At 43.1% G+C, this 10,666-nt stretch overlaps 1 protein-coding gene across 1 annotated transcript in view; it reads left to right on the forward strand.

Moving 5' to 3' along the window:
• The window catches only part of TWSG1 (twisted gastrulation BMP signaling modulator 1), an 88,892-nt gene that overhangs the window by 22,998 nt on the left and 55,228 nt on the right, over positions 1-10,666 (forward strand). The window contains exon 2 of the mRNA XM_004385791.2: positions 2,998-3,097. Coding sequence (XP_004385848.1) covers positions 2,998-3,097 — 100 coding nt within the window. The remainder of the gene's footprint in view (positions 1-2,997; positions 3,098-10,666) is intronic.

Consider the following 10,666-nt stretch of genomic DNA (forward strand, 5'->3'; position numbering starts at 1 on the left):
AATTGTACACGTAGAAACTTTTGAAATGGTGTAACTTTGTCTATGTATGTTTTCACCCAAAAAAAGGTCCTCAAGGTCAAGAAGGGAGAGTGTTGACATGTCATGGGGTTGTTAACCAATGTCATAAAACAATATGTGTACTGACTATTTAATAAGAAACTATTTGTTCTGTAAACCTTCATCTAAAGTACAATAAAAAAAAAAATGTGTATCAGCAGTGGTCCGTTAAGTCTCAGATTTATTGGAATAGTTTAAAAGTAGATCAGTTACTTTCTAAGCATATTGCTACCCGAAACAAACTTACTTAGAATTAAAAAAATATAGTGTCAGTTATCAAGGAGGGGAGAGGTGTGCTCTGATTTTTACTAGTTATATTATGCCCTGAAGTAGAAGTATTATATGTGATCACCATACTTTTAGCTAATGACAGAACTAATTTTTCAGGGTGATGCAGTTTAACATCAAATCGTTAGGAACCATCAAAAGAACTCTGGGAGAATTTGATCTAAAATGAGTACCCCAAACCAAACCCACTACCAGCAAGCCTATTCCGACTCATAGTGACCCCATAGGGTTTCCGAGACTGTAAATCTCTATAGAAGCAGATTGCCACATCTCTCTCCCACAGAGCCACCGGTGGTTTTGAACTGCCAACCTTTTGGATAGCAGTCGACTGCTTTAACCACTGTGCCACCAGGGCTTCTTAAAATTAGTAGGCGAGTTGTAGACACTTACTGTTTTGTTTTAATCAGGGCCTTTTTGGTTGGAAATGACTAAAGCCTCCTCCAACTAATAATATCTCAACGGTTCTAGGATCAGGAAGTACAACTAGGACTAGAACCAAGAAGTAGAGCATCATTAGGAATGAAAATGACTTTTTCCCTCCCCTATCCAATGTTAAAGGGGCCCTAGTGTTGTAGTGGTTACATGCTCGACTGCTAACCAAAAGGTCAGTGGTTTGAACCCATTAGCTGTAATGCTGAAGAAAAGACTTGGTGATCTTCTCCCGTAAAGAGTACAGGCTTGGAAACCCTATGGGGCAGTTCTGCTCTGTCCTGTAGGTTGCTATGAGTCAGAATCGACTCAGCTGCACACAACAGCAACAGTCCAGTGCTATACGGTCTCTCTCTTCTGCTTCTTCCTGTGGGTCTCTTTCGTTTATTTATTTCTTCTCTTTGTGACCATGTGTGTGGTCTAATGTTGTCTCCCCAATCCCAGCCTTGCATCAACCCCTAGCTCAAATTCTTAGCAAAGATTGACAAATGTGTGGGTGCCGCTTCCAAAATCTTGGAAGGAGTATCTGATTGACCCAGTTTCAGTCTATTGTCTGCCTTATTCCAATTATATGTAGCCAGGGAGAAGAAAGGTTCAAAACGTAGCTGCAGAAACACAGGAAGAGGGGAGTCAGGGATGGGTGGCAATTAGGCGGGACAGACATTCCAGACCGTCTAGTGCAAATAACTAATACCTTAAACAATTAGAATGGCTTTGCTAAAGAGAAATTGTATTTGTTGGCAGGTGGTCGGGCGGTGGGGTCTTAAAGAGCAGGCTGCTGGGAAGCAGACTTGAGTTCAACATAAGAAAACATCAGAGTGTTACAAAATTGGGACAGGCTATTTTGGGTTATTAAGTTATTCATCAGCTGTGGGCTAGAATGACTGTTTGTTAATGGAACATTATAGAAGAGATTCAAGTGGTAGCTGGAAGGATGGTTTATTGACCTGTGAGGTTCCTCCTAAGCCTGACAGTAAAATCAGTTTTGTCATAAGATAGTTATTTCCATTGAAATCATAAAGTATTAATGTTTTTCTTATAAAATATATATGGTATCTCTTAAACCAGGGAAAGTCAAATAGTTAGTGATGGCTCCTGAATTTCCATTTAAGTTGGGTTTGTTTGGAGTGGCAGTCTGGTGGGCAAGGGTGAGGGCAAGGGTAAAGGAATTAATTGTCTTGAAGCTTCATTTACGAGCAAGCTATATGAGTTTTGTGGAATAGCAAACCACTCCAAAATTTAGTGATTTGAAACGATGACCATTTACTTAGCTCTTGTTTCTGTGAGTTGGAGATTTAGGCCTCGTACAGCTGGGTGGTTTTTCTGGGCTCATTCATGTGTCTCTTGCCAGCTGCTGGGTTGGTTGGTGGCTAGCTGATCTAGGATGGTTTCATTTGGACCAGCTTGTCTCTGTTGTATGAGGTCTTCTATCTTTTGCAGGTTATGCCAGGCTTCACATGACAGCTGGGCAAAGTTCTAGGAGAAGGAGTGGAAGCACTCAAGGCTTCTTGACACAGCTTTGCTTCCACCAAATTCTGTTGCTCAAACAAGTCTCATGACCGCCTAAATTCAGGGGTCTGGAAATCAACCCTCTCCCTTGATCGGAGGAGCTGCAAGGTGATATTGCAAAGAGGGTGCATACAGGGAGAAGAATAATTAGTCTTCTCCACAAACAGTCTCCCACACAAAGCACACTGTTTGTTTGTTTTAAATATGTTGCAGAGGAACAAAAATAGCAGTTTTTAACCAGTGCTTTTATTCATACTTTACATAAGATTGAGAAACCACAGTTGTCCATATCTTTTAAAGGAGGGGAAGGGGCTGGAGAAGATGAGAGCTAAAGCTTCCTCAAGCTGCTCCTGGATGCTGCCACTGCAAGTGGGCCAGCTGTTTAGATTAATTGGGACAGTGAATCTCAGAGCTGTAAAGTAGGTTTTGTTCTTGTACTGAATTGTTTGTTTTTGGGGAGGTGAAGGGATAAAGTTAAAGGTTATAAAGGAAAATGTTTTATTTGCTTCAAAATAAGGTAAAAGCATCCAGAATGTTTTTACTGAATTTGTCCTAAACAAAGAAAATATCTACTTGGCCTTGTAAATATTTATGGTCCTACAAATAGTTAATGATATTGAAAGTAAATGCAAGTGTTGTATTTTTTGTGCTGAAAAAAGAAACAATTTAAAATATAGTTATTTGGAATTTTAAGTTTAAACATCTGATTTTTAGGAGCTCTGCCAGTGCCGGCCTGGAGAAGGAAATTGTTCCTGCTGTAAAGAGTGTATGCTTTGTCTAGGGACTCTTTGGGATGAGTGCTGTGATTGTGTCGGTAAGTTACAGCCAGTACATTTTCTTAATGTTTCTTAGCACAGAATCCTTGATTTTAAGAGACTTTAAAGAATATCTATAAATGCCTTTTATGTGTATAGACAAGTATGTGTATAAGATATAGTAGGCATGTAGAACATTATATTATTGCATTTGCTTGTATTGAATAGTATTTTCATATTCCTGCATTTTTTATAGAAAAAGGTCTGGGAGGATGTATACTGAAATTAAAATTGCTTGTCTTTGGGAAGTAGGAGTGAGGCAGTAAGAGGGGATTTTTACTTTTTATTTTGAATTTTTTACACTGTTGAATTTTTTTTAATTAGAAAAACACGTATTATGGTCACAAATAAAAAATAAGTACTTAGCATATTAAAAAACAGATTATCTTCCTGAATATAAGACTTCGCTAAAATGCCCTTGGGAAACTGAAAGCTGTTCTAGGCTTTCTGAGGGACAGTCTTGGAGCTATTTTCAGTAAAAACAGCAGGGTACCAAAGTGTGTGCATAGAATGCTATCATTTGTGTTTTAGAAAGAAAATGGACATGTATGTGTAGGCTGTTGCTGGAAGAAACACCCATCATCCCCTCCTCTGACCAGTTAACTCTTTCTGGTCTTTTAAACCCAGGTTCAAGTATCCCCTTTCCTCAGAAGCCTCACTGTCTGACTGAGACAGGATCCTCCCTGCTGTGTAGATCGCCTCCTTCCGTTGCATGCTGTTTTGTTGTTTTGCGTTTTCTTCCTATAAACTCCTAAAGAACAGACATGGTGTCACATTAATTTCTGTTTTTATCAAAATGAGATATTCGCACACTTTGGAACTAAGATAGTGCTAAGACAATCCCTGTCTCACTGCTTCCCAGTCTTTTGATTCTGTGCCCAGAGACAACCACGTTTGTCTCTTAGTCGTTGTATTACTTCCATAATTCTAAATAATATCCTTATACTACTCTCTTGATTCTTTGATCTTGTCAGTTGACTTCCTATTATTATAGATGAGGATTTAGTTTTCTTTTCCTCTTATCTTCCCGATAGGGTTTGTGTGTGTGTGTGTGCATGCATGCACACACACACGTACATGTGCTCCCTGTGTGCTTTATTACATATATGACTATATATGCATGCACACACATACATGCATATACAGATACACACACCTATAAAACCAAAAACCAAACCCATTGCTGTTGAATTGATTCCGACTCATAGCGACCTGTAGACCCTGTAGGACACAGCAGAACTGCCCCGTAGGGTTTCCAGGGAGGGGCTGGTGGATTCGAACTGCCAACCTTTTGGTTAGCATCCGAACTCTTAACCAGAGCACCACCAGGGCTCCACATACACTTACACATACCTACATATGTACTTCCATATACGTACCTATACGTATGTATACCTGTATGTATAGTTTTTGGTTGCTGTTGCTGTTCTTGCAAAATTACATATACCATAGCAGTTATCAGAGGGTCTTTTTTTTGTGTACATCTTAGTGATGTCTTTTGCCTTGGTCAAGCTGTGCACACTTCACCCACATTCAGGGTTGCATTTCTCATCACCAAAAATAACGTGTCAACTATCTAGAGAGTGACTCTCCACACCCATCCCCAGTAACCACCAATGAATGTTATTCTCCCTATAGATACCTATTTTTATCTTTTTAAAAAAGTGAGATCATAAAATATTTGTCCTTTTGTGATTACTTATTTCACTCAGCATAATGTCCTCCAGATTCATCCACTTGAGATGTTTCTAGTGCTCATTATTCTTACGGCTGTGTAGTATTCTGTTGTATACATGTACCCCATTTTGTTTATCCATTCATCTGTTGGTGTGCACTTAGGTTTTTTCCATCATTATGCTACTGTAAATGGTGGTGCAATGAACATAGATGCGCGTATGTCTGTTCACGTCACTGTTCACAGATCTCTAGGGTATATACCTAGGAATGGGCTTTCCAGATCATAAGAAAGCTCTATTTCTAGTTTTTTTAAGAAGTGCCATGCTGTTTTTCATACTGGTTGTACCATTTTAGAAACCCACCAGCAGTGGATAAGGGTTCCAGTCTTCCTACTTCCTCTCCAGCATTTATAGTTTTCTGTGGTTTGTTTTTTTTTTTTTTTTTTTGGCTTTAACAAAGAGAAATTTATTTCTTCCCACGTAGGCTAAAAGTCCAAATTCAGGGTGTCAGCTTCAGGGGAAGGCTTTCTCTCTCTCTTGGCCTTCTCATTGATGTTCCCGCGGACGAGGAGCTTCTTGGCGCAGGGACCCCGGTCTAAAGGACGTGCTCCACTCCCAGCACTGCTTTCTTGATGGTATGAGGTCCCCCTGTCTCTCTGCTCACTTCTGTCTTTTATATCTCAAGAGATTGCCTCAGGACACAATCCAGTCTTGTAGATCAGGTCCTGCCTTACTAACACAACTGCCACCCATCCTCCCTCATTAACATCATAGAGGCAGGATTTACAACATATAGGAAAATCACACAGTACCAGGAATCATGGCCCAGACACACTGATACACACATTTTTTCGGGGACATATTTCAAACCGTGACATTCTACCCTTTGGCCCCCCCAAAATCACATCCTTGCAACATGGAAAACATATTCACCCCATCATATCATAGCAAAAGTCTTGACTCGAAGTCCAAAATCCAAAAATTCCGCTTCATCTCTGAAATCTAGAATACAAGTTATCTGCTTCCAAAGGTACAATGGCAGAACAGGCACAAGCTAGACATTTCCCTTACAAATGGGAGAAACTAGAGGAAAAGAAGTGATAACAGGCACCAAGCAAGTCAGCAGAACACATTACATTAGCCCTCAAGGCTTTGAAAATAATCCTATGTTCTCTGAGACAATTTACACAGTGGCCCTGCCCTCCAGACTCTAGGTATTGGCCACAATCTCTGGATTTTGAGTGGAGGCCCCTCGGCCCTGGGCTTCAGCTCCGCTTTCCAGGCCCACTGGGACAGCAGCCCTGCTCCCTTGGCTTTAGAGGCACCATTCTCCCAGTCCATTGGAGTGACAACTCCACCCTTAGAAACACCAGAGGCCATGGCTCCACCGTTTGAAACCCCTGAGGTCATGGCCATACGTTTTGAGACCGAGGCAGCTCAGCTTCTTGAGTCCCTTGTCTCTTCAGCTTGTTTTCTGGTTTCTTGGCCTCTCGGCTCCTCGGGCTTCACACCCACATCTGCCCTGCTGGGGCAAGTGTTCCAAAGCTCTGTAGCTCCACCAGTAAGTGCCCGGAGGTACCCCACTCTGCCAGAAAGCCTCGTGCACACAGGCACTCAACTCTCTCGCTCCGTGGGTCGGCAAGCCTAGCTCCACCGATAAGTGCCTGGAGGCACCCCACTCGGAATCCTCCCGCGCACAGGCACTCAGCTCTCTAGCTCCGTGGGTCGGCTTCAGCGCCATCTTGCACTGGTCTCCTGGTTCTGCTGCTGTTGGTTCTCTGCCACTGCCATTTCTCTGCTGCTGCAGGTTCTCTGCTGCTACTGGTCCTCTGTCACTGCCGCACGTCTATCCATTCAGTTTTAAAACTGCTACCACATTTTTGGTATCTGTTAGAGCAGCACCCCACTCTCGGTACTAAATTCTGTCTTAGTCATCTAGTGCTGCTATAACAGAAATACCACAAGTGGTTGGCTTTAACAAAGAGAAATTTATTTCTTCACAGTAAGGTAGGCTAAAAGTCCAAATTCAGGGTGTTAGCCTCAGGTGAAGGCTTTCTCTCTCTCTTGGTCTTCTCATCTATGTTCTCCCAGACTAGGAGCTTCTTGGTGCAGGGACCCCAGTCCAAAGGACGCGCTCTGCTCCCGGCACTGCTTTCTTGATGGTATGAGGTCCCCCTGTTTTCTGTGTTTTTATTAGTGCTGTTTTAGCAGGGGTGAGATGATACCTCATTGTAATTTTGATTTGCATCTCTCTAATAGCTAATGATCGTGACATCTTTCAATGTGTTTATTGTCTGTTTGAATGTCCTCTGGTGATGTGTCTGCTTATGTTCGTTCCCCATTTTTTAATTGGGTTGTTTATTTTTTTGTTATTGAGTTGTTGAAGTTTTCTATATATTTTAGAAATTAAGCCCTTATCAGATATGTCGTTCCCAAAGATTTTTTTCCCAGTATTTTATTCTTGATGAGCATTAAGTATTTCATTTTTATGAGGTCCCACTTATCTGTCTTCCGCTGTTCGTGTGTTTGTAGTTGTGTTTGATAATTTTTTTTTTAAATTAGGTCCCATCGTTTTGTCCTTTTGTTTTCTTCTAAGAACTTTATAGTTTTAGCTTTAACATTTGGGTCTTTGATCCATTTCGAGTTACTTTTTTTGTGTATCATGTGAGGTATGGGTCCTGTTTCTTTTTTTTTTTTTTTTAAATGGACTTTATTTCTTAGAGCAGTTTTAGGTTTACAGAAAAACTATGAGAAAGTACAGAGAGTTCCCAAATACTGTCTTTCAAGCCCTATACACTTGCTGTAGTTGATGAACCAGTACTGTTACATTATTATTAATGTCAAGTCTAAGTTCACATTAGGTTCACTCTTTGTGTTGTATAGTCCTGTGAGTTTTGACAAATGCATAATATCATGTTTCCACCATTACACTATCATGCAGAAGAGGTTCACTGCCCTAAAAATGTTCTGTGCGTCATCTATTCATCCCTCCTCCCACTAGGACCTCCTTTTATATTAAAATTGAGAAAAATTAATCTTTGCTAGGTGGCTCAGTGGTTAAGAGCTCGGCTGCTAACCAAAAGTCGGCAGTTTGAATCTACCAGCCTTTCCCTGGAAACCCCACGGGGCAGTTCTGCTCTGTCCTGTAGGGTCACCATGAATTGGAATCGACTCGATGGCAGCAGATTTGGTTTGGTTTTTAGTATGTAAGGCAGGACGGGTCCAAGAATAAGTGGTGCCTCCCAGTCCTTACAACCAACAGCATTGGGTGCCCACTGTCCAGCTGCAAAACCCACCCCCCTACGCACTCTAGGGAACAGGGATACGCTTTCCTCCCAGACAATCGGGCAGCCGTCAGCGCCCTGCCTTGCTCAGCACATGACCCTACTGCAGCCAGATACCTGTACCTACACCAGTCACCCATGCCTGTCTAGGACTGTGGGTGAGAGCCTGCACCACACACGCATCGGTGGTTCAGTGGTAGAGTTCTCAGTTTCCATGCTGGAGGTCTCAGCCAGTGCACTTTAGTCTCTCAGTGGTGGATTGCATGTTGTTATGATGCAGAACAGGTTTCAGCTTCCAGACTAGGAAGAAAAACCTAGCGATCTACTTCAAAAAATCAGCCAGTGAAAACCCTCTGGTGCAGGACGGGGCAGCATTTCATACATTTGTGCATGGCACTGCCATGAGTCAGTGATTGACTCAGCCTCAACAGCAACTAACAACAACAATATATACTGTGCAGGCCAGTACTGGGTCCTCAGTCTGAGGTCAGGAGGTCACATATTGCTAATGTAGGTGATTGGTTCCAAAAGAAGAATGAAGTTGCAAAGCTCAGAGGAGTCCAAAGTGGGCCCTCTCTTGTTTCTTTAGTTTAGTGTATATGCTCTATAATGTCAAGCATAACAATGATTGTGAGGATAGTGCAGGACTGGGCAGTGTTTATCCTGTTGTACATAGGGTTGCTATGAGTTGGAATTGACTCGATGGCACCCAACAGCAACAACAACTGCATAATTCCCTGGAGCCCTGGTAGCACAGTGGTTAGGAGCTTCACTGCTAACCAAAAGGTGGGCAGTTCAAATCCACCACCGCTCCTTGGAAACCCTGTGGAGCAGTTCTACTCTGTCCTATAGAGTCACTGTGAGTTGGAATTGACTTGATGGCAGTGGGTTTGGTTTCTGTTGTATGGGTTTTATAATGTCCTAGGAGCCCTTGTGACACAACAGTTAAGTGCTTGGCTGCTAACTGAAAATTTGGTGGTTCAAACCCACCCGGCAGCTCTGCAGGAAAAAGACCTGACTGTCTGCTTCCATAAAGATCAAAGTCAAGAAAAACACTATGGGGAGGTGGTACAAAGATGGCGGAGTGGTCAGATGCTTCCTGTGGTCCCTCTTAAAACAAAAACCCGAAAAAACAAGTGTATCAATTATATATGACAGTCTAGGAGCCCTGAACATCAAAGGCAAAGTTGAGGACTCGGACTGAGTGGCAGGGGGAGGGAGAGACGGTTTGGAAACCGCGAGAAGTTGCCAGACCTGACCTGGCATGAGCTGGCACCCGTCAGGCCACATTGGCTGCTGTGTGCAGTGAGGCAGGCAGTGGCACTTGGAAGGCATTTTCCACATTGGGAGAGACTGAGCAGCAAAAAGTCCACTCAGGCCTCCAGAACCAGTGAAAAGCGGCGCTCAGTCAGCAAAAGATAAGTACATGCGTCTGACTTACCTTGTGGATAAAAAAAATCCCTTTTGGGAAAAACCTCTCTTCCATTTAACTGCCCTTTCTGCACTCTGCACCGGGTCCTGGGGTGGCTTCAGCAGTTGCCGAGTGCCCTGGGCCAGAAGTAGGAATTGTCTCACACCCTGAGACATTCTCCCGGGCTTGGAGAAGGAACAAATTAACAAACAGAAGAAAATAATCTGCCAGTTCCCCTAAGCCAGGAACTCAGCGCAGGCACAGCTCCTTTGCCTAGGCACAGGCATAAGGGGTCCACGGATTTTGAATGCCGTTCGCCCTTGCGTAGACTTGTGTGGGCCCATTTCAACACCCTGGGCCCTCATTAGCACAGTACAACAGGGTGTATACCTGCAGCCTAACTTCGACTGTATCAGCTATATGGAGGAGTGGTAGGTTCATGACATTTGACACCACTCTGCACACTAAGCAGGGTCCTCATCTACCCACATCAGGGGCCTGAAGACTGGTGGTTCCACCCACGCCACCTAGCCACCTGTGACGGGTCCAAGAATAAGTGGTGCCTCCCAGTCCTTACAACCAACAGCATTGGGTGCCCATTGTCCAGCTGCAAAACCCACCCCCCTACGCACTCTAGGGAACAGGGATACGCTTTCCTCCCAGACAATCGGGCAGCCGTCAGCGCCCTGCCTTGCTCAGCACATGACCCTACTGCAGCCAGATACCTGTACCTACACCAGTCACCCATGCCTGTCTAGGACTGTGGGTGAGAGCCTGCACCACACACTCGGTGACCGACTACCTGGACACCTGAGTTGAATCCATACAAGAAGAGTAAATGGACTCCTGGGCTCACATACCTAATAACAGATCTAACCACCTGGTGACAGGACGTTAGCGCTTCAAAGGCACCACTAATCAAACTAGCTCACACGAGCAGCCTATTTGGGGATATCAAAACAAAACAAAAGAAGAAGCTAGGACACAGTAACCAACCATAAAGTAAATAAATATAATATGTAATTGATGGCTCAGAGAAAACAGTCAATATCAAATCACATAAAGAGGCAGACCATGATGGCTTCAGCAAGCTCTCAAAACAAAGAATCAAGAAATCTTCCAGAAGAGAATTTCTTGGAATTACTGGAGGTAGAATACAAAAGATTAATATACAGAACTCTTCAAGATATTAGGAAG

This window comes from Trichechus manatus, unplaced genomic scaffold (assembly GCF_000243295.1).
Source record: "Trichechus manatus latirostris isolate Lorelei unplaced genomic scaffold, TriManLat1.0 scaffold00146, whole genome shotgun sequence".
NCBI classification, from domain to species: Eukaryota; Metazoa; Chordata; class Mammalia; order Sirenia; family Trichechidae; genus Trichechus; species Trichechus manatus.